This window comes from Propithecus coquereli, unplaced genomic scaffold, assembly GCF_000956105.1.
Source record: "Propithecus coquereli isolate 6110/MARCELLA unplaced genomic scaffold, Pcoq_1.0 Scaffold449, whole genome shotgun sequence".
Taxonomy (NCBI): domain Eukaryota; kingdom Metazoa; phylum Chordata; class Mammalia; order Primates; family Indriidae; genus Propithecus; species Propithecus coquereli.
The window spans coordinates 784,054-806,078 of record NW_012150274.1 but is presented as its reverse complement, the minus strand read 5'-3'; the positions used below and the strand labels follow the sequence as shown (position 1 = coordinate 806,078).

The 22,025-nt window shown below is 66.8% G+C and overlaps 3 protein-coding genes across 3 annotated transcripts in view; all 3 read right to left on the bottom strand.

The window, feature by feature from the left end:
- Positions 1 to 947: 947 nt before the first annotated feature.
- On the bottom strand, positions 948 to 2,421 carry PHPT1 (phosphohistidine phosphatase 1). Its single transcript, XM_012654802.1, has 3 exons — positions 2,202 to 2,421; positions 1,714 to 1,838; positions 948 to 1,215 (listed from the first exon to the last, which is right to left on the bottom strand). The coding sequence occupies exons 1-3, from the start codon at positions 2,359 to 2,361 to the stop codon at positions 1,123 to 1,125; spliced, it is 378 nt and encodes a 125-aa protein (XP_012510256.1). The 5' UTR covers positions 2,362 to 2,421; the 3' UTR covers positions 948 to 1,122.
- Positions 2,422 to 4,497: 2,076 nt separating this feature from the next.
- Positions 4,498 to 7,434, bottom strand: LOC105818705 (chromosome unknown open reading frame, human C9orf172). The gene has a single exon (XM_012654799.1). It carries the CDS (start codon positions 7,432 to 7,434, stop codon positions 4,498 to 4,500), a length of 2,937 nt encoding a protein of 978 aa, XP_012510253.1.
- Positions 7,435 to 11,240: 3,806 nt separating this feature from the next.
- RABL6 (RAB, member RAS oncogene family-like 6) overlaps positions 11,241 to 22,025 on the bottom strand; it is a 31,304-nt gene continuing 20,519 nt past the window's right edge. The window contains exons 4-15 of the mRNA XM_012654800.1: positions 21,291 to 21,343; positions 20,346 to 20,437; positions 17,949 to 18,089; positions 17,385 to 17,490; positions 16,193 to 16,296; positions 14,371 to 14,672; positions 13,965 to 14,118; positions 13,259 to 13,471; positions 12,907 to 13,186; positions 12,526 to 12,691; positions 11,569 to 11,633; positions 11,241 to 11,487 (exon numbers count right to left, since the gene is read on the bottom strand). Of these exons, the coding sequence (XP_012510254.1) occupies positions 11,305 to 11,487; positions 11,569 to 11,633; positions 12,526 to 12,691; positions 12,907 to 13,186; positions 13,259 to 13,471; positions 13,965 to 14,118; positions 14,371 to 14,672; positions 16,193 to 16,296; positions 17,385 to 17,490; positions 17,949 to 18,089; positions 20,346 to 20,437; positions 21,291 to 21,343 (1,859 nt within the window). The 3' untranslated portion in view covers positions 11,241 to 11,304. The remainder of the gene's footprint in view (positions 11,488 to 11,568; positions 11,634 to 12,525; positions 12,692 to 12,906; positions 13,187 to 13,258; positions 13,472 to 13,964; positions 14,119 to 14,370; positions 14,673 to 16,192; positions 16,297 to 17,384; positions 17,491 to 17,948; positions 18,090 to 20,345; positions 20,438 to 21,290; positions 21,344 to 22,025) is intronic.

The following is a 22,025-nucleotide window of genomic DNA, read 5'->3' as shown; positions in this document are numbered from 1 at the left end:
GCTGGCCAAGGAGGTGGAGACTCAACCCATCCCAGCAGCAGCAAGCAGCAGTCCAGTGGGGGCCGCGAGCCTGCCCTGCCTGTCACGCAGGCTGGGGATATCATGCCCTCACGGGATCACCCTCCACCTGTCCTGAGCAGCCAGGTGCGGAGTGGTGCCAGACACAGGGTCCCCGTGAACCCAGAAACTTCGTCTTCACAGAACCAACCTAGAGTTGGGGTTGGGCACTTCAAGGCAGCAAGCAGTGTGGCATTTGGAGCCAGACTCTGCTAGTGTCTTGCCACTTGCCCTCAGGAGCTTGTCTCACCCAAGCCCTAGTTTCCTGGTCTGTAGACAAGGTCACAACAGCACCTGCCAGGAGTGGCCACCTGGAGGACGCAGCGGGCTGAAAAGGCCCGCACAACTGCCGGTGACGGACACCCATGGGGACAAACGTGGCTCAGCCCCCAGCTGTCCTGCAGTGCCCCACCCCACCATCACTGTCCACCAAGTGTCACTGTGTGAGGGGCTCCCCAGGGGAGGGGCCGAGCTCACATCCTACCCACAGCCCAGCCTGGACAGTGGTCACTGGTGCCCCTCTCTGCAGGGAGCCCTGGGGTGGGCTCCAGGAAGGGGGCACTCGTGGGCGCCCCAGGCCTTGGCCAGCCCAAGGGGCCAGGCACTGATTCCTTGCGCAAGGGCTTGTTGGGCCTCCACCCAGATGTCCCTGAGGATAGCAGCCGAGCTCAGGGGCCATCAGGCCATAAATGGGGCAGTGACCCCTTTATCAGACCCCAAAGGGCTGAGTGTGCACTGCCATTCCTGGGGGCCTCCGGGGTGGAGCTGGGCGGGGCCCTGCTGCTCCTGCGCTCTCCCACCCCCCTGCTTCAGCCAGGGTGCGGGACAGCCCTGCCCAGGTGGGGACCCAGGGCAGGGAAGGCAAGACACAGAATCTGAAAACTGGCAGGCACAGCAATGCTTTTAATTCCCATGGGCCAGGCTGGTCTGTCTCGGAGGCCTGGCAGGGTGGCACGTCACCAGGGGGTGCAGAAGGAAAGGGCAAGGCCAGCCCCTCAGGAAGGACCTGGCAAGGGCAGAGTTCCGACTTGGCTACTGGAGGTGGCAGCCTCAGGCAGGGGGGCCTCAGTAGCCATCATCAGCCCAGGTGACCTCATAGTCAGGGTACTTGGCCTTGATCTTTTCAGTCGAGATGGAGTGCTGGGCACGGCCGTAGCCCTGGAGAGAGAAGATGGTCACTAGCATCGCCCGGTCCTTCGACCTCTGCCCTGGCACTGGGCATCAACGGTCAGCAGTGACACCAGGAGCAGGTGTGGGAGGGGACAGGCACAGCCTGGGTGCCCCAGGGTGGAGCCAAACCCACTACCCCGATCACCCTGGGGAGCTCTACCGGGGAGAGGTGGCCTGCACAGGTGAGTAGACCAAAGGTGGGGGCTGTGTGAGGGCCAGTGTGTATCTGCTGATGGCTTTTGTGAAGATAGAGCGGGGACTCTGAACCCCCCTGAGGACAGGAGAACCTGGCCAGGCCCCTGGGGTGGGCAGAGGACTTGGCTGCAGTGTCTGGGGGCCTCCCCCTTGCCCCCGGGTCTGGCATGTGCTTCCTACCCCTGGTGGCACATGGTATGTGGGACACCATCAGGCCCTTGAGGGAAGGTTCGGCTGCCCAGACTCTGGACTGGCACCTCCGGCAAGGCCTGGCAGAGGCTGCAGGCTCACCATGGAGTATCCGTACACGTGGATCTTCTTGTCCTGGCTCTGGTGGGAGATGCGCCCGCCGCCCAGGCACTCACAGTCATAGCCCTGCTTCTGTATCTCGCCCGACACTTTGTCGTAGATGTCCGCTGGGGTGGGGAGGGCGGCCTCAGGACGTGCCCTGGCCGCCCCCTAGGAGGCCGAGGGACTCCCATCCGTCTGCTCAGCGCAGCCCCTTCCCCAGTGGAGACGAAGCCCCCAGGCTGGGGCAGGGATGAAAGGGAGAAGGACACGCTGTGCCGGCGCAGGGACTGGGAGAGAGATCGGGCGTGGGCAGGACCCTCCCACCAGGACCTCGACTTCTCTAGGCCAGCTGGACCGGACTTCTGGGCGCGCTCGGGCACACGACAAGGCCGCTGTGCCCGCGGCCCCGCCCCCTGGCTGGCAGGCCCCGCCTCCTGGCTGGCAGACCCTCCTCGCCCCGCCCCCTGGCAGGCAGGCCCCGCCCTCACCGTGGTACTCGGCCCACTTGTAGCCACGCACGATCTCCTTGCTTTCCGCAGCCGGGGTACCGGAGGGCAGCGCCGAGTGGACCCGAATCAGCACGTACTTGAAGACGCCATCGGAGTCGATGTCTACATCAGGAATCTGAGCGAGGCTCGCCACCGCCATGTTCCTCAGAGCGCGCCGGGCCCCGCGGTCCCGGCGGCCCCTTCCCTCGCCCGACCGGGGCTGCTGGGACAGCGCGGGAGGCGGCTCGGGAGAGCCGCGGCCAATCCCGCGGGGACGTGCTGCCCGAGGCCCGGAGCTCCAGCCAATAGTGCCGCCGCCCGAGGCACGGACTGGCCAATCGCAGCCCGGTTCCTTGCAGCCCTGGACACACCAACCTCACTTAAAGGGAAGGTGGACCGGGGAAATAGGTGATGGTTAAATCCAGCCGACAGAAAAGTACCTCTCTTCGGGGTCGGGTGGCAGGCACCTTGGGAGCGGGGCAGTTAGGTGGCCCATGGGGCCCATCGACACGCGCGGGCTCCGACCTCCTCCCCTACGCTCAGTCCGAAGGCACCCTCCTCCGCCCCCTTCCCCGCCCCCTCCCCCCCGCCGTCCGAAGACCCCCTCCCATCCCCGCTTGGAGGTCCCCCTCTCCTCCGCAGTCCGAAACCCTCCTTCCCACCCCGCTCCCCCACAACAAGAAGGCAGCAGCTACATTCAAGTTCTATTTTACTTGGTTCGGAAGCGCTCGCCCACTGGAAATATTCCTGTCCAGGGGCTTTCCAGGCTGGCCTTTAGGCGTGGGACCGAATGCGGAGGCCCCGGGGCGGGGGGGCGCGGCGGCCAGACTTGGAGGGCCACGAAGGCGGGTGGGACAAGCGGGACACGGGGCCGATGCGGACGCACGGCCCTGGGGAGGTGCGCAGGCGTGTCGGGGGCGAGAGCAGGGGGCAGAGGCGGGGTTCACGACTTCTCTCACTTGGCGCCCCGTCTCGGCTCTGGAGGAGGGCTGGGGACCCGGGGAGGGCCTTTGGCAGCGCCTGGCCTCCCCCCGTCACTCGCCCCTCCAGGGAGCCCCGGGCGCGGGCCTGGGCGCACCTCCGGGCCCCAGGGTGCGGCCAGAGCGGGCGTGCGGGAACTTCGGTGCAGTCAAAGAACCTGAGTCTCGGGACAGATCCCGACCCCTTCGGGTGGGCTTTCGCGCTGACGCACTAGCTCGCCCCGCACCTGCTGCCGGCACGCTTTCCCCGCCGTCTCCCAGCCGGGGGCTGGTCCTTGGCCCTTCCTACTCCAGCGGGTAGAAACCCCTTCAGCTAAGGTCTCCGCAGTCCCCTCCCAGCTGGCCCGCCCTCTGCACGGGTTTCCGGCCTCCCAGTGACGTTAGGGCCTGCGAGGCTGTTTGCGTCCCCTCTCCGCCCTGGCAGCCGCCTAGGGCCATCCGGTGGGGCGTGGGCGCGCACCCCACTTGTCGCGCAGCCAGGCCTAGCCAGCACCCCCACTCATATGCTCTGCTTCCTCTGCCCACGTCTCCCGCCCCTCTGGCTGGGTGGCTTGCGCCTTGGCCTGAAGACCTCCGAGTATCCTCCGGCTGCTTTCCCCAACCGTCCCTGCAGGGCCCAAACCCTGTCGGCCGGAGGAGGGGACGGCAGGGCGGGTGGCCCTGTCAGTGTGCGGATTGGACGGCTCATCGCCCGCCCTGCCCACCGCCTCTCTGGGACGCACCGCGGCTTTCTCGCTCAGGACACATGCACGGAGGCCGACCAGGGTGCCCCCCAGAGAGGAAAGGCCTCTGAGCAGCTGGCACCCCAGGCCACAGGAGGCGGGGTAGGGCGTGTTTAAAGTGACGAGACTAGGCTTTGGTTAACACCGGCTCCTGTACGCAGAGGAACCAGGTTGAGGAGGCTCCAGCGAGAGCTTCGGGGGACCCGATCTGTGCGGGTGGGGTCTGTGCAGTAGTGACCCTTCCGTGCGAGGGCAGAGCTGGGCGGTCCTCAGGCCCACCCCGCCTCCCAGCGGGGAGCACCGAGGGCAAGGACCGGCCTCGGGGGTCCTCGAGGGGGAGCTGGAGAAGGAAGGGATCCGGGGGCAGAGGAGTTGTTGGGGGTGGGGAAGGACAGAGGAAGGGCCTGTAGGGACCACCCTGGGGTGCGGGAGAGGGACTGAGTGCCTGGAGGGGACCTGGACAGAGCTGGAGTTGGGTACCAGGCGGAGCGTCGAGGGGCGGCTGGAGGAATTGGGGGCGGGGCTTAGGAGGAAGGGGGCGGGGCCCTGAGCGGGCTTGGCGAGGCCCGGGCTGAGCCTGGTGGGACCCGCGGCTCACATGATGTCGTCTAGCAGGTTGGCGCTGGCCACCCAGTCGAGCGCGCGCGGCTCGGAGGCAGCCATGATCATGCACATGAAGGGGCGGCCGGTGCGCCGGTCCGTGGGGTAGATGGTGGTGGGCGTGAAGCGCCGGTTGGCCTCGACGAACTCGCAGAGCTGCTCGTAGACGCGCGGGAACTCGTGGCGCAGGAAGACGCCGCGCAGCCGCAGCTCGCGCTGGATGTGGATGAAAGCCACCTCGCGAGCTCGCCGGCCCGCCTCGCCTTCCTGGTCCAGGCCGGCCGTGCCAGGCGGCGGCGTCAGGATCAGCGTTTCCATGTCGGGCTCGCGGCCCCGCGCCGGGGGCGGACGCGCCGGGCTGCCGGCCGCCAGTGCCACCTTGGCGAACTTGCGCACCGTGGGCCCGGGGCTGCGTGGCGCGGGCGCAGGCCGGGCGGGGGTCCCTGGGGGAGCGGCGCAGGGCCCCACGGCCACCGACACGCTGAGCAGGAAGCATTCGGCCGGCTCATAGAGGCGCCCAGCGGCCGCCAGCTCGCGCGCATAGCTGCCCAGGGGCGCCGCATGTGTGGCAAGCTCACGCAGCGACAGGTAGGTGGGCGACAGCAGCAGCCCCTCGAGGCCGAAGCGCAGGAAGTTGTCGGCCGAGCCCGGGCTCGGGAAGCCCAGGAAGAGCACCCCGCGGCCACGCGACAGGAAGCCGACGCGCGCGATGCGCGAGAAGGCGCGGTGCACCGGGCCGCTGTCCCGGCAGAACTGCAGCACATGGCGGCACACGCTGCCCACGCGGCCGTACACGCAGCGCGCCTTGTGCGCGTCCCAGTCCTCGCGGCGGCACAGGCGCGAGCAGTAGTAGGTGTAGCAGCTGTGGCACGACTTGAAGTAGAGGCAGGCGTTGAACATGGTCTCGGTGCGCCGGCAGCGCGCGTTGGAGCACGTCATCAGGTCGTCCTCGTCTGCGCTGGGCTCCGGAGAAGCGTCGGCCGCCTCCCCCGCGCCCGCAGGCTCCTCGGCGCTGCCGGCCGAGGCAGGGGGCGAGCGCGGCGGCGCCAGCGAGGGGGCCCCGGGCCCCGCGGGCCGCGAGTCCAGCAGGCGGCGAAGGTGGTGGCCCAGGCCGTCGGTCACGGGCTCTGGGGCCTGGCCGGCCGGAGGCCGAGAGTCGATGACCAGGTCTGTGATGAGTTCGTCCAGCTGCTCCAGGCTGCGCTGGCGGCCAGAGGTGGGGCCGGCGGGGGCCGCGGGTGGATGCGGCCGCGGGCGGCCCCCTGGCAGCTCCCAGCCCCTGGCGGTCGGGCGCTCAGCGGCGCGCAGGTCGTTGTCGGTGATGGTGATTTCAGGCGTGACGTACCAGTTGCGGCTCAGGCCCTCGCCCCCGCGGCCTTTTTCTGACAGCGACGTCTCGGACAGGGACAGCGCGGCGTAGCGCCTGGGCGAGGTGGACAGGTTCACGACGACGGGCGGGCGCCGGCCCTCCGGGGACGCGCCCCTGGGCTCCCGCACCTCGCGCCCCAGCAGGTTCTCGTAGCTGCGGCCGCGGCCCAGGAGGTCTTCCCGGCGCGGCCCGGGGGCCAGAATGTTGTCCCAAGAGCGCGAGTAGTGGCGGCTGTCGCTGGCCAGTCGGGGAGGGCTGGTACCAGTGCCGCCGTGCCAGGAGGCGAGCAATGGGCCAGGGTCGTGGGGAGGCGCCACCTGCAGGGTGCGGTAAGGCCGCGGGCCCCAGTCAGCCCAGGACTGGCTGCTGCGCGGGTACGGGTAAGTCCGAGCCAGGGCGTCGCGCTCGCGGTACCGCCCGAAGTCCTCTGTATAAAAGGGGCGCGTGGCGGGGTAGGCCCGGGGCTCCTCGTGGGCAAAGTGGGCAAAGCGGGGCCCGTAAGGCAGGCCGTAGGCTCGTGCCTCCCCGTAGTAGGAGCGGGAGGGCGGCTCCTGGATCGGGAAGGTGTGAACTTCTTCTGCGTAATAGCCGCCCCCGCGTCTTGGGCTGGGCCCCAGGGGCTCCTCGGACCGGTAGGGCCTGGGACAGTAGCCATCGAAGGGAGGGCCTGGGCTGGCTGTAAAGCCGCCTGAGTAGCCCTCCGCATCCTCGGTGTAGAAGAATTGGGTGGGGCCCGGCGGGGCGGCGAAGTGCAGAGTGCGGCGCTCCGCGTAGTCCCGGGGCCCGGGCAGAGGCCCGTCGCAGTACAGCGCTCGGGGGTCCGCACAGTACGAGTCGCTAGGGGTGGGGGTGCGGGACAGCGCCACGTGGCGGGGCCCAGGCACCGTGAGGCCGTGGAGCTGCGGGGCAGCGCGGGCCCAGGACGCCGCTTCGGTGGGCCCGCAGGGCCGCGAGCCCCGGGCGGCGTGCTGCAGCACCGCGTCGTCCGGCTTGATGTCCAGGCGGCAGCGGACGTGGGGGGCGGGCCCCGGGGGTGGTTCGGGCGGCGCGCAGCGGCCGGTGGCGGCGCACAGGGGCGCGATGCGGCCGGTGCCGCCCCGCTGCGGCTGCAGCTTGATGGGGTGTAGCTCGTTGGCGAGCGCGCGCAGCGCTGGGTACGCGGGCTCCCGGCGCGGCGATGCCTCGGCCCGCTTCTCGCGCTGGGCCTCTCGGCCTCGGCGCGGCAGCACCGGTGGCGAGGCGGGCGCGGGCGCCAGGCTCGGGGGCGCGCGGGGCGCGCTCTTGGAGCGGGCGCGGCGCCGGGGTTCGCCGTCGCGGGGCCGGGCACGCGGCGCGGCGGGCTCGGCGGGCGGCGGCTCCGAGCGCGCCTCCATGGCCGGCCCGTCCAGCGCCTCCAGGAAGTCGAAGCTTCGGCAGTGGCGCTTGTTGAAAGGCGCGGGCGCGGCGGGCCGGGCCACGGGCCGCTCACATGGCGGGCGCCTGGACGCGGGCCCCGGGGCCGCCACCTTGATGTCCTGGTACACGGTCGACACCAGCAGGTCCGGCGGGTCCGTGCGGGTCATCTTAAAAGAGGTCCCCAGGCTGGCGGCTCCAGCTCACTCGGCCTTGCGGGGCTTTTGCCCTGGAGGGAGACGCGGGTCAGGGCGGCCCTCTCCGCAGCCCAGGCCCCGCTACTCCCGCGCGCTGGCCCGGCTTACCTGGGGCGCAGCGGGCGGAGCAGCCCCGGCTGCCAGCCTTGGCCACGGCCTCAGGCGCTCGCTCCATGCCGGCGTCGGGAGCACCTGCGGGAGGAACCCAGCTGTGCAGCCGCCGGGCCTGCCCCTCCCCCACCCTCTCGCGGAGGCGACGGGGGTTCCCGCGTTCCTGCCCCCTTCAGCCCTGCGCGGAGGTCCTGGGTCTCCCAGCCCCACGAGTGACGGCGGGGCCGGCTCCGGGGCAGGAGAAGGGTCCTAGCACCGCGCCCCCTGCCGTCCGCGGCTGGAGCGACGGGGCGCATTGGGCCACATCCACAGACCTGCCTGCGGGGCGGGCTCCACCGGTCGCCGGAGACTGCGGCCCCCTGCCCTGGTGCCCACTGCAGAGCTACCCCGCTGAGAGTGCATAGTCCGAGGGCGAGTCCCTGGGCCCTAGCCCCTCTGCACAAAGTGTTTGTCACAACCATCCCACCTGCTGGCCAGGTTGAGCACAGAGCCCCTCCCCCAGGCCTGCGAGGGCGCTTGCACTCCCGAGTCTGCTGTACCCAGTCCAAGTGTCAACTCCTTGTGTGGCCCAGGCCAGGGAAATGCCCCCAGACAGCATACCTGGGCCCTAAAACTCACTTTCCTTTCCAGATACCTGCTCTGACCCCAGCTATCTTGGGGTGCTTAAGACAAGGCCCAGAGAACACTTTCCCCCAGCTTTGCACAAGTGCACAGGACGCCCTCCGGATGTGCACGCAGCCTGGGAGCCAGGCTGTGAGCTCTGAGCTCATGGCGGCCCCTCTTCCCTGGAGGCGTGAACCAGGCCAGGAAGCAGCCCCCCCTCCGCTTCACAGGAGAGGGCCCTCCCCGCTGTGGCTCTGCAAGGCTCCTTGGAAACCCACGGTTCTCCAGCCCCCACACTGCAAGATGGGCCAGGGTTCAGATGTGGACCATTGGCACCTCCGTGGTCCCCAGGGTCTGGGTCCTGCTGGCTGGGGAGGTGGGTGGTGGCAACGGGCCCCAGCCTTGTTGCCCCAGCACCTGGTCTGCGGGAGTCTGCCCTAAGGTGAGCTGGGGGCAAGATGGGGGCTGGCCAGGCCCCTCACCTGGCAGGACCCCTAGTGGATGGCCCTCTCCGGGTCTGGATGGGTCAACCCTCTATGTCCCAGGTGTACAACGGGCTTCCTGCACGGTTGCTTTTCTGGGTCAGGCCACTAAGTCCTCGTACTTGTCCCCACCCCTGGCTCAGCCCCACCCAAGTCTCTCCCCCCCTGGCAGGACCATCCAACCTCCTGCTCCTTCCATCCTAAGCTCAAGGCCAGGCCGGAGCCTCCGGATGACAGGGTGTGAGGCTCCACCCCAGGGAGGTGACAGCGGCCTTGCTGTCAGTGACATCCCTTCCCCCTGGGGGTGAGGGTGGGGTCGGCCTCCTCCGGGGTCCTAGGCCTTCCGGAACCCACGTGGATGGCCGGTGGGGGGGGCGACCCTCCCCCAGCCCGGCCTGGAGCGGCCCTTCCAGGGACCCAATGCTCCGCCTGGGGGCGGGGACTCCCCATCCTTGCGGACGACCCTAAGGCAGCCCCCGCCCATGAGAGCGACACGCTGGGCAGCTCTGCCCCCACCCCTTACCTGGGTGCTGCTCTGCCGACTGTGACCGGGTGGGCTGTGCCACCCCCACGCCTGCTCTTGTGTCCCCAGCGCCGCTGCGTCCCCGGCACCGGCAGAAGCTTCGAGGCAGCTGCGCCGGCCTGGCCGCTCAGTGCTGCCCCCAGTGGCAGCCAGGGGAGCCACACTTAAAGGGGCCGCTCGCGATGGGGCTGTAGTGGGGCCCGGATATCGTGGTCCGCACTGGCTCCGACTTGGTGCTGTGCAGAATGCGGGGTCCCTGCAGCATCCCCGGCACAGATCTCAGGGTGTAAGCAGGGGACTCGTGCCCCAGGAGCAGCCTGCTAGTCCCCCAACCCAGCCCCCAGGACACCTGCCTGAGCAGCTTGCAGCCTGGCAGGGCCTCAGAGCAAGGCCCTGAAGGAGCGGAGCGCCGGCCTGGGCTTCGCCGGCTTCGGAGCGGGGAGGGAGGCTCTTGGAATTCACAGCCCCCGCTGGGCTCAGGTAGGAGCAGATGGGCTACTCCCTGCCCCACTGGCCGCTCCCCAGGCCCTGTCCACTTCAGTGCCAGAGCTGCCAAAATCGCGTCAGGTACCTGGGGCCAGATGGCCCAAGTGGGGCCTGCAGACTCCTGTGTCTCCAGGAAGCCAGCCCCTCCTGGGTGAAGCCAGCATGGGCTGTCACATGGCCCACTCCTAACCTGCCCAGACATCCTCGCTCCAACCCCGCCAGCCCCCTCCCCAAGGTGCTGGGGCACAACCCAGCTTGGCAGAGGGGCGGGTTGTCACAGATGAGGGTGAGACCTGCCCTGTTCTGCATCCTATTCAATGCAGGGTCCCTTGCGACCCTGACGCTGTTGCTCCCTGTGTGGTCCTGGGCAAGTTCACTAATGTTGACCCACCCCACATGAGGGGACCCCAAAAGACAGCCCTGGCTGCACTGGCTATGGACTGAAGGGTTTGGCCCCCAGTACCTGCTCAGAGCCGTGGCAGCCCAGGGGCACAGAGCTCCCCCACAAAGGAACCTGAGGGGAGACCTAGGTGGGAGGGGTGGGTCCAACCCTTGGCCCCTGCCCAGGGCAGGGGGTCCAGCAACACCCGCCCCTCCCATTCTCATGGCGACAGTGGCTGTGGGGGTGGTGGAGCTGGGCGCTGCTGGCGGCTGCCCAGGAGGCTGGAGGCCCTGTAGAGTGCAGACAGGTGCGTCAACGGGCTGGGGCCCCCCGGTGTTTTGGGTGCAGCTGCCTGGCCCTGGCTAGGTGGGCTGGGGGCTTCCAGGTGTGGCCATGCTGATCCACCCTGGGCAGCATCTGACATGGGCGCAGCGGTCTGGGTGTTGGCTGAGCTGTGGAACCTGGGGTAGCATCCTCCTCTGCCATCTGGGCCAGCGCTGTCGGGCCACCTCCTGTCCCAGAGGCAACTGCGCCTTGGGAAAAAGGGCTTTCCTGCCAACCCACTGCAACCTGGGCAAAGGGGGCTGCGGGCTCGTGCCCTGCAGGTGGCTCCGGAGCAGGCGCAGGGAGATGAACACACACACGCAGCAGTGAAACAGGAGAGCTTTATGGTCCGGGTGGAGTGTCTGAGCAGCCTCCCAGCTCCTGCCTGTGGGCTCACCTGAGCAGCGGCGCACTGGGGCCACAGCGGGAAGACTGTCCCTGGAGGCACTCCCCCCAGGAGACCTCTGGCGACACTGTCTTGCCCGCCTCACCCTCCCGCAAGGCTGCACACCTGTGCTCAGGGCCAGCCGTGGGCTGTCTGCAGCCCAAGCCCTGTGGCTGGAAGCGGGCTGCCGGCATGCTGAGGCCTGGGTGAGTGCAGGAGGGCAAGCAGCAGCGGGCGCTAGGTGGTGGGTGGCCGAGAAGCCAAGTGGTCCCGGGTCCTGCCTCTGTAAACAGACCCTGGTGGGTCCCTCCTCCGCCTCAGTCAATTCCCTGAGAAATGCTGGGGACTGGCTGTGGCTCTGCCCCAAGAGGGCCAGTCGTCCTCTGTGCCCGGCTGAGCTCAGCTGTCCCCTCCCTCCCTGCAGGGCAGGCTCATGCTGGGCCTGGAAGCCCAGCACCTGCAGCGCCCAGTCCAGGGGCCGCTGACCGCAAAGGCTGCCGGGCACAGGCCTCCCCGAGGCGGCAGCGAGCACAGGGTGGCCGAAGGCCTAGAGTGCCTCATAGTCCCCACCCCCAGGGTGGTGGCCGCCCAAGAAGGCCTCCAGCTCATCCTCGGCCTTCTTCTCCCTGCTGCGGGGGGGCTTCCGCCTCCGCCGCCGCTCCTCCTTGTCCTTGTCCTCGTCCTTGTTCCTCTTGTGTCTGCTCTTCTTCCTTCCAGCCTTTTCTTCCTCCTGGGGCACGGGAGGGGCATCACCCAGAGGCGGGGACCAGGGCCCTCACCCAGGCCCCGCCAGCCCGAGGGGGACACGTACCTCCTTGCCTTTCTTCTTCTTCTTCTCCTTCTTTTTCTCCTTGGAGGGCGGTCTGCCTTCCTTACCTGCACAGGTGAGATGCACTTCAGTGCCCTGCGCAGCCTCAGGCGAGGGGCCTGCCCGCCCCCTGGTATGGGAGGCAGGACGCGGTGTGAAGCTGGCCAGCATGTCACCCCGTCTTGGGGCAGGGGCCCTACCTCTAGGCCACCGTCCCCTCCCACCTGCCTAGTGTTGGGCGGGGGACAGGGTGGGTCCAGCTGGCCCTGGCCACAGCTCTGCACTGCACAGGTGGCTGGGGCACCCGAAATGGTGGTGACAATGCGCTGTGTACAAATGCACTCCCACTGCAACCTGCCTCTCTGATGAGAAACTTCTGCGATGAATCTCTGGTTAAGCTGCTGGACAGGGCCAGGCTGGCTGGGGCACGGAGCCACCGCAGTGCGTGGCTGCAGCTGCAGGCCACGCCAGACTGCACAAGAGGGCTGCACTTAGAGTAAAATGAGCTCCCAGTCAGCTGCAGAGCACTGCCCAGGCCACGAAATGCCTCCTGTGTGGACACCAGGTCAGCCCCCCACCAGCCTGGGGTTTGTGGTGCAGCTGACACAGGCACCTGGGATTCGGCAGCTCAAACTCTTGGGCGCACAGGGGACCCAAATAATAATAGGACTGGTCCAGAAACTCACAGGCCAGTCAGCCCTGGCCCTCCAGGAGGGGCCTTGAGCCACGCTGTAGACATCGGGCAGAGCTAGACACGGGGCCACCTAGGACCTGGGCAAAGCCAGGAAGCCCGACACAGCCCCTCTGCCTCCAGACGCCCATGGTCAGCAGATGGGAAAAGGCCTCCGGACTGGGCTTTCTTTTCTGAAGGCAGGTCCCTGGGCTGCCATAGGACAAGGACCAAGGGCCAAAGTCCCACTTAGGCTCCAGAAGGTGGGCATGCCCCTGGCACCCACCCACCCTCTTCGCTGCTGTCCTTGGGGACGGCCTCCAGCTCCAGCCCAAAGAGATCCGCCTCGTTCTTCGGCCTGAAGGTGAGGGCGGAGGGCTTGGGGGGCGGGGGTGGCTGGGCAGGGCCCTCGTCCTCGGTCGTGTCGGAGAGGTCGTCTCGCACGGGGAACTCATCCTGGAGAGGGAGTGGCTGGTCAGGCCGCCATCACTCCCACCCCCATGGGGCCCTGATGCTGTGGGACCCCCAAACCCAACCCAGAAGTCAGTGTCCAGTTAGGCCTGAGAGTGGTGACACGGGACACTGCTCCCACCAGCTTCCTGTCCACTCCCCAGCCTACCCGCAGACCCCGCCTGGGAGCCCCTCACCCTCCTGGTCAGTGGCGTGCTCACCCCCCTCCGCTGTGTGTCTGACTCTTCGCTCTCAAAGTCGGGGTCATCCAGGACAAAGGACAGCATCTGTGCGGCGATGGGCCCCTCGGGGTCACTCTCTGACGAGGACGCCTGCTGGGCCTTGCCTTCCTCCGGCCTGCGCAAGGAGCCCTCGGCGGGGGGCCTGGCGCTGCTGCGCTTCTCGGGACCTGTGCGCACGGGGGGACCTCCCGGCCAGGGGGGTGCCTCGGCCTTTGGGGGTGCTGCCCCCTTCTGTGGCCTCGAGGCCTTTGCGGAGGACCTTGAGGAAGAAGCAGAAGGATCAGGTGCCTGAGGCGTGTCCTGGCCACACCCTTGAGGACCCCGCCCGTACCGCTGTGTCTCTGGCTCTGAGGACGGCTGGGGGGCCGGGGCAGCAACGCCGGGGAGGTCTGGCGCCTCCACTTCCTCCTCGCTGGACAGTGTGACGTTTTTACTGGGGACAGGGCCTGAGGCCAGCAGGCGTCTGCCACAAGGCTGGTCTTCGAAGTCCACGTCGTCCTGGAAACCTGCCACCATGGGGTTTCCTCCGATGGCCTCCCCGTCACTGCAAAGGAGGGGCAGGGCAGTCAGAGGCCACAAGGTAGGGTCTGGGGGCAGGGCCCCTACCCCATCTCTGGGCACCTCTGGTATCCGACATGCCCTGACCTTGGGGCAGCGCTGTCTGGGGGCCGGGTCCTGGCGGGAGACCTACTTCCGCTCTCACGGGGCTTCTGGGCAGAGCAGGGACAGCGTGAGGCTGGACAGACAGGGGTGCCTGCTGCCGCTCTGCCAGTGGGAGGGTGCGTGGACAGTGTGCTGGGAGGGGTCAGCAGCCCAAGGGGAAGGGCCCAGCTCTGGCCCCTGGGTCAGGAATCGAGGCCTGCGGGCTCTTCCTCTGTGCAGCCCACCCTGGCCCACTGGGAGACAGCGGCTGGGCCTCCTGGGGGCCCAGAGCAGCCCTGCCAACGCCCCCACGTGCAGTTGGCCCAAGGACACTCCCAGGGTGCTTGCAAGGGCCCAGGCCCTGCACTAGGAGGTCCACCAGCCCCATCCCGGACCTGTCGCTGTCCTGCCGCGGGGCCTTGGCTCCAGCTCCCTTCTCATCCTCCAAGGGGGCTGTGTCTTCCAGGAAGCTGCGGTCGAGGCGGTCGTCAGGAACAAAGTCCTCCACATTCCGGACCTCTATGGGGGCCTCTGCCACAGGGGCTGGCTCTGTGAACAGCAGGCGCTGGCACTTGACCCTTCAGGGTACCCCCAACCCCACGCCAGGGCCACCCTAGGGCTGTGCTGGCAGGACTGGGACCTTGGGGCGGGAGGCTTGTGCCCCACCCGGGAGGTGGGAGAGGGGAGCTTTCCAGAGACTTGGGGCCACACTGCAGTCCCAGGGCACAGGGGCCCATGGTGTGGAGCCGTGGCCAGGGAGCCGCTGCACGGACCTCCTTGAGGGGCTGCCCTGGGGCCTACCTGGAGGGGCAGGTGCCGTGGGGGCAGCAGGCGAGGTCCCAAACAGCCGGGAGATGATGCTGCGCCTTGGGGGCGGCGCAGGGGCCTCTAGGGGGGCCGCAGGGGCCGGTGGGGCGGGGCAGGCTGCAGGGGTGATGGCGGGCAGCTGTGGCGTGGGCTGGGGTGTGCTGGGGCTGGAGCTCCCTGTGGACACGGTGCTCAGAGGCACGACCGGTGACTGGGAGCCTGAGGACGGGCTCTGCCCGTTGGCCGCCGGCGGGGATGTGTGGCCACGGCTTCGAGCCTCCATCATCTCGAGGAAGCTGGAGGGGAAGGCAGGGAGTGAGAAGTGGGGCGCCCCGGCCTCTCCCCGGGCGTTCCCAGCACACCCTGGTGGGACGCAAAGTAACTCCTGGCTGTTGCTAACACTGAACGAGGGTCCTAAGGGCAGGAAACAACAGGTGTGACAGAGACAGATGACCAGCTGGGGCGTCCGGCTCCCTGCAAAGTCGCTCCAGATGTATTTCCTAGGTTTCCTTGTCCTGAGGCACAGCCCTCGGGGACTCCATGCAGAATGCTGCCGTGTGGTAACGGGCGGGCCTCGCTGCCCCAGCAAAGGGAGGCTTCTGGGACGAGGAGAGGGTGGGGCTTGGTGGACACCCGCCCAGGTCACTGTGCTGCTGGCCCCTGCCCTGTCCCGGGCTGCTTGCCCAGCTCCGTCAGGAAACACCAGGTCGGTGCACAGAGAAGCACCTGGGCTCCGGCTCCCTTTGGGGCCAGCCTGGCTACTGGTGCGATGGTCCTGTGTGGGTCCTGGGGCACACAGCCTCTCTGGCTCCTCCCCCAGGCCTCCAAGTCAGGTTCAGGGCTGCAGCCTCCCTGGAGAGGAAGTGCCCCTGAGGAGCCGGAGGGCGACAGGACAGGCACCCAGCCGACAGCCCCTAGGGCCGCCCGTGCTGCCCACGCACACCGAGGAAGACGCTGAGCTACCCTCTGCTCAGCACAGGGAGGTTCCACGTCCTGCCCTGTGTGTCTCTAGCACAAGGGGGCTTTCAGAGTCGAGGAGCTCTCAAAAGCCTGATGCCACACTGGTGCCAATCTGTAAAACCAAGCCCGCGAACAGGGAAAGTGGCCACAGCCAGAATGCATCAGGACCAGCCGGTCTGGCCACCCTGTCAGCAGTGGCGGGTGCCACACACCTAGGGACCAGCAGGCGTGGCTCATTCTGCACGAGGCAAGTCAAGTTGGGGAGTCCACGCAAACAGTGGCCTGGCCACACTGTCGTGCCGGCCAGCTGTGGAGCACCTGGGGAGTCCTGCCAGGTCAACCAAAGAGCCCCAAAGTGCTGGGGCATGGGCAGCACCCCACATGCCTGGGCCCTGACGGCCCATCCCCAGGTAGTGTCTGCCTCCACTGTCCCCAGGAACCAGCAGCCACTGGAGCAGCCAGGGTCCTGCCTCCCAAGGTAAGCCTAGCTCCAATTAAAACCGTAATGTATTTGATCTAGAGAGTACTTATTTTACTCTAAATAGTTCACTATTGCGCATTTATGATAAAACCCCAAAATACAGGAATAGGAAAGACTATGGGCTGACAGGATGCAGAGTCGAGCCCTGGGACTGGGACTGTGCTCCCTTCTCTGAGGACCACCATGTTCGAGCTGTGACCCCTCTGAAGACAGCTCATGTACCCCAGACGTGTGGCACTCCCTTGACTGGTCCCCAGTGCACACCATGGCCGTCTGCAGCGCGGCAGGGCACCACCCTCCATTTGGGCTGGAGTGCCGGCAGGCAGCCTCCGGTTAGGCAGGGGGGACGGGACTCTGGCCCTGAGGGCCACATACATGCCGTAGTTCTGGTCCTCGGTTTCCTGCTGCACTGACAGCTCCTCCAGCGTGGCGTCCATGTCCAGCTGGTTGGTCTCCAGCTGCCGCAGAAGCGTCTCCCTCTGCAGGAAGGGGAGTAGCCAGCCCTGAGCAGATGCCATTGTGTGATGAGTGGCTCCTCTCTGCCCTCTGAGGACCCCACACAGCTCAGTGTGGTGGTGACATGTGGTGGTCAGGACTCGGTGCAGCAGGGCCAGCTGCCAAGCGCAACACTACGGAGAGACCTTGGAGGCCTGGGCGATCTCATCCCGGTGGTCAGTACAACACCCCGGCTGCTAGTGTGGCTCGGGGGATGCCAGTCACAGGAGCAGACCAGGACAGAAAGCACCCCTCCTATTCACACGATCTGCCCCCTAGGCTAAGGAGCCCCAACATTCTCCTCTGGAGAACAAGGCCTTCCTGCCCTGGCCCTCGAGTGCAGGCCTCCTGGGCAGGGCTGGCCTCACACCGGCTGCCACGACCCCCTCACGGGCAGGAACGCGCGGCCTGAGACCAGAACTGATCTGATGGGGCCTCTGGGCTGTGTGGCCACTCACATTCAGACCCAAGTCATATGAAATGCCAACTCCAGACCCTCAGCCACAGCAGCCACAGTGGCAGGAGTGGCACCTGTGGGACAGCAGGGCTGTACCTTTCTGCCACCACAGAGGCTCTGCTGGCTGGACACAGCCACGGGCTGCTGCCCTGCACCTACGCTGGGGGGACTTTATAGGACAGAGCAAATAAACTACGAGAAGCAGGAGTGCCTAGGGACTAGGAGAGACAGGGGACGTTGATGGTACATGTTGACAAAGAGCTAAAAGGCTGCACGAGGTCACTAGAGGGCCACACGGGGGGTGGCGAGGAACACAGGTGCGTACGGGGCAGGTAAGGGTGGGGGAGGGGCTGGCACCCAGCCAGCATCCCGGCAGCCACCTGGAGCTCAGGGTCTGTGAGTGGAAAAGGCGCCACATCCCAACTGTCCGCTCTGCTGCCCAGCAGAGGGGGCGGGGCCTAGGCAGGCCTCTCTGCTCTGGCCGGCCCAGCCTCCAAGCCCACACACAGCTTTCTGAGGGCCTGGGATGGAGGCCACATCCCCATGCAAGAGGCACCTGGAGAAACGGGTGAGACGTGAGCGCTGCCCACTCCACCCTGTGTGGTGAGGACTTACCTGAAGCTGCAAAAATGGAATATTGAAGAACTTATGAAGGTACTTCAGGCCGAAGCTGTTCTTCATGGAAGACTCAGCATAGCGGAAATAGGAGGCACCTGGAGGTCTATTTTCAAAAAAGCAGACGGACCCTTGGTGGGGGGTGTGGCCTGGCCCCTCCTGTGCCAAGACCATACCTGGGCCTGAGGCCCCCATCCATGCTGGCCTCCCAACTGCAGGAGGCTCCTGCGGGAACGGGACCCTGCTGAGCCCTGCTCAGGGGCTGAGCTCGAGTCGCCTGCAGGTGACCCCACCGTGCCCGAGCTCAGGCCTCCCACGCACCAGCCTTCTGCTTTGACCCGAGTGTGTTATGAGCCCAGTGAGTCCCCCTCTGCCCAGGGCCTGTTTGCCCCTTCCCCCCACCCATCCTGGCCCGGCCCCCTCCCACCCCCATCCTGAGAGGCTCAACCCCACCCCCAGGGCCGGGACTGGCCTCAGAGAGGGAGTGAGCACCGTGGCTGCCTCAGTGTCCCTCCCTGGCACTGCCTGAGCGCACTGAGGGGCAGCAGGGCCGCCAGCACCCACCTGTCCAGGCTGTCGATGAAGTTGCGCACGTCGTCCGGCAGGATGACCCGGTGCTCGCCCATGTCCCGGTAGTTCCCCAGCACGCACACCGGCACGTGGGTCGGCACTTTTGGCAGCTCCCGGAGGATGTAGTTGAAGGTCCTTTGGAGAGCGGGGAGGAGACCCGCCTCAGTTTCAGCCCAGGGACGCCAGGCCCTCCCAGGTAGCTGGTGTGGGCCTGCGCCGAGGGCCGTGGCTGCCTGTCATTTCTAAGATCCTGCTTGCAAGAGAGCGAGTCACATGTGTGCAGAGTTGAAGGAATGAAGTGCAGGGGGCGCTGAGCCCTCTCCCGGCCTGCAGGCCCCGCCAGCCCCGTCCCAGACACCACGTCCCCACGACCCGGCCCCGGTCTGCCTGGGTCTGCCCTCATCCTGCACCGCCCTGCATCCTGCTCCCCGTGCGTGGCCCCACTCCTGGCACGTGGCTCCTGACAGCCGAGTTGTCTTCAGGGCTTTGCTCTTCAGCGGTCACCGCCAGGAAGGTTCGGCGGCCTCTCCAGGCCTGTGCCTGCCGTGGAGCTGCCAGTTGCGTGGCCTCGCGGGTCATCCCAAATCGTTTTCCGAATGGTGTGCAGAGAGAGGAATAACCAGCGTTACAAGTGTAACAAAACCTCCTCACGAGAGAAAACCAATACGAACGAGTGGAAGATGTGTGCGCTAATGTTCCTGAGTTTACTCCGCACACAGTAACGTCAACTATCACTAACAAAGGCCAGGCCTGTGGCCGCCTGCAGCCTCCCGCGGCCTCTGTCCTTGGGCACGTCCTGCCTCTCGTGGCTCAGAATGCGCCTTGAGGTGTGCTGGGGGCGTGTGCGCCAGCCCACAGGGCGCCGAGAGCCACCATCCCGGCCGGTCGTGTTCTGTCCTCCATGCTCGGCCCAGGCACCAGCTGAGCTGACGTGCGGTTTAAGGGCTCAGCAGTGTCCGCGCCGGGTGCCCGCTGAGCACTCCCTGCCGACGGGGTCTCCCAGCCCTTGCGCAAGCATCTGCGCCACTTCTTGCCCGGCTGGCTCGTGTCCACCTGTCCCTCCTGTCCACTCCTCACGCCTCAGCCCGGGTGGCAGCCAACTGTCCCAAGTGCCCACGCGGTTGCTGTCCCCCAGCGCTCTGCTCCCTTGGTGGCTGTGGGAGGCGTCACGGAGCTCGTCTGGCAAAGGCTACGTACAGGACACTTTGGTGGAGCCCACATGGCCACTCGGTGTCCAGACTTGACTGGATGTGGGAAAAGCCACTTCCCGCTCAGCAGGGCAGTGGACCACCGCCACCAGGACAGGAGAAAATGTCCTCCCAGTCCTGCACCTGAGGGAGTGGAGCACTGCCCCTCACTTGGCATGTGGCTCCTGGTGCCCTGCTGGGCTGGAGCTCGCGGCCAGGGGACGGTGCCTGCCCTGGGCATGGTTTTCTGGCGCGTATGCTCATGGCCACCCGGAGGCCTCTTCCGCGTGTGCCAGGGGTCAGCCTTGGCATCGCAGGCTGGGAGGGGGGGGTGAAGGCACGTGGGCAAAGGCTGGCAGAGGTGGTGCTGGCTGGGCCATGGCCAGCAGGGAGCGGCAGGCCTACTTCCTCAGGCCTGTGTGGCTGGCGTGTGCCAAGTGTGAGCTCTGGCCCCAGGTTAGTTCGCGGCCCCGTGGCGGGCCGACGTGCCTAGCGGTGGTGTGGGTGTGTTGTGAAGTGAAAGAAGCTTCTGTGGAGCAAGATCCCAACGCTCCCAAAGACAGGTGCCCGCGTGTCAGGGAACTTGCTGCTCCTGCTGTTCCCAGGGCCCCTGGTAGGAGGGGCCCATGCTCCCGGACTGCTGGTCCCCGTGGGGACGCCTTCCTCCCAGAGCCCGGAGCTCCCGTGTGTTGGCAGTATGCCGGCACTAAGGCTCTGGCGTTTCCTGCTGACGTCTCACACGTGACTCTACGTGGAGAGGACTTGGGGAGCTCACGCCCAGGCTCCCCAGACGTCGTCTGGCACACCTCTTCCCTTTGCTGTTGGGCTGTGATCGGCCTGAGCTCAGGCTCCTCCTGGCGAGTCACCGAAGGTGGGGGTCTTGGGAAGCCACCAGTTCAAGTGGCCACCGGACGGCCAAGTCTTAGGTGGCACTTCCGGAAGGACTGCAGACGTGTGCGCCTCACCTCAGGCCGCCCTCTGCAACTGGCCTGAGCCTGTCCAGCCCACCTCGCCCTCCTCGCACGGACGTGACCACGCGCCCTCTCCCCACAGCCCAAATGCCCAGGGACATCTAGGCCAGGTGGCACTCGCACATGCCAACAGGCACTCAGCATGCCCAGAGTGACGCCGCTCTGTTAACTGGCGGACAGAGAGGGGGGCTGAGAGTCATGGGCAGCCGCTGCCAGCCAGCACCCGGCCTTACCACTGCTTGGTGATGTCGAACATCATGACCACCCCGTTACAGTTCTTGTACACGTCCAGGAACTCAGCATCCAGCGCCATTTCGGACTCCGCCTGGAGACGGGAGGGAACAGGTAGGTGTGAGGCTGTTCCGGGCCAGGTTCCACCCATGTGGGCCACAGTCACCTGGAAACAGCCCAACAGGACTTTCTAATCTGAAAAGGAAACAGAGCTGTTTTTATTTGGAAAAAAACACGCTGAAGAGACATTAAAACCCTAACTACTGAGCACGGCGGTCGGAAGTTTGCCTGAAAGGGTCCGACAGGAAACACCACCCTGCTGTTGGCGGCCCTGGACAAGCCACCTGCCCTGGGGAGTCACTAACCCCCGGCAGCACCGTCCCCAGGGCTCATGACCTGCCAAACCGCCACTCAGGAACAGAGAAGCGGTGCTGGCGGTCGGCCACCCTCGGTCAGATGTGCCTTCCAGAGCCTCCCAGAGCCAGAAACCGGTGGCTGCGGTGCTGCGGGCCACGTCAGGAGACCCACGCCAGCGGAGGGGCGGGATGCGGTCACTTAGCCCCCTGCCCTGAAGGGACAGGAAGTGGCACCCTAAACAGGGATGGGAGGACACAGCTGACACTCTGGGACGTGCAGACCCTTTCCTGACTGGAGGGCGTTGGCAGCTCCGCCGGCCCCAGCGCGGCTCCGAGGAGGGAGACGCGCTCGCACCACAGGCCGCGGGCCCACAGGCCGCGGGCCCCGGCTCTGAGACGTGCCCTGTGCTCGGAGGGCTTGCGGCGCTGTGACGCAGGCATCACGTTTGGCCAGTTCACGCAAACGCCTCTGAGGCCAAACTCAAACCGGGGTCAGCCCAAGGGGACGTCTGCCGAGTGAAGCAAAGGCGGTGGCGCTGACTTGCGGCAGGCGGCTGGGGGAGCTGTGGGCAGCACAGGGGTGTGGCTCACCTCCTGGGGGTCGTTCTCCATCTTCAAGCCGTCGCCTCGCTTTTTGCATTTTCCTTGTTAAAATAAAGACAAACAAAAAATAAGGGGTGGAATCGCCGGGCTCAAGGCTGCTGCTCACGGACGACTCCCCTGTGCCCACCCTGCCCCAGCTCAAGCAGCCGCCACTGCCCATCCCCGCTCGGCTGGCTGACCCCAGAGTGCCACCACTGGGGCATCCCGGACCCCAGGGAGCTTCCTGGGCAGCCCCGGCTGCTCCCTCAGAAAGACAGAGGCCAGCGGCCTGACAGCTGGTCGGCAGGGCCCGCAGGGTGTCAGGGCAGAGTGTCGAGTCCAGCGTGGGGAGCCTCCCCTTGGGTAGAGCTTCTGAGACAGCTTTTGACATCCTCTTACTTAGAACAGCCAAGACCGGGAGGGCAGTGCCACAGCCATACGGGACCTGTAGCCCTGGGTGATGCCAATGGCCCAACCGTGGAGCTAATGCAGGGCTCTGGTGGCTCCTAAGTAATAAAGAGCTTCAGGTTTCAGCTTGGCCGGGTGCAGTGGCTCACGCCTGTGATCCCAGCACTCTGGGAGGCCAAGGCAGGAGGATCACTTGAGCTTAGGAGTTTGAAACCAGCCTGAGCAAGAGCAAGACCCCGTCTCTACCAAAAAGAAAAAAAATTAGCCAGGCGTAGTGGCGGCGCCTGTAGTCCCAGCTACTCGGGAGGCTGAGGCAGGAGGATCACCTGAGCCCAG

Coding starts and splice junctions, on each gene's coding strand:
- PHPT1 (XM_012654802.1), bottom strand. CDS start 2,361: ATGGCGGTGGCGAGCCTCGCTCAGATTCCTGATGTAGACATCGACTCC. Junction 1,839..2,201: donor CAAGTGGGCCGAGTACCACG/GTGAGGGCGGGG, acceptor TCCCCACCCCAG/CGGACATCTACGACAAAGTG. Junction 1,216..1,713: donor ACGTGTACGGATACTCCATG/GTGAGCCTGCAG, acceptor TTCTCTCTCCAG/GGCTACGGCCGTGCCCAGCA.
- LOC105818705 (XM_012654799.1), bottom strand. CDS start 7,434: ATGACCCGCACGGACCCGCCGGACCTGCTGGTGTCGACCGTGTACCAG.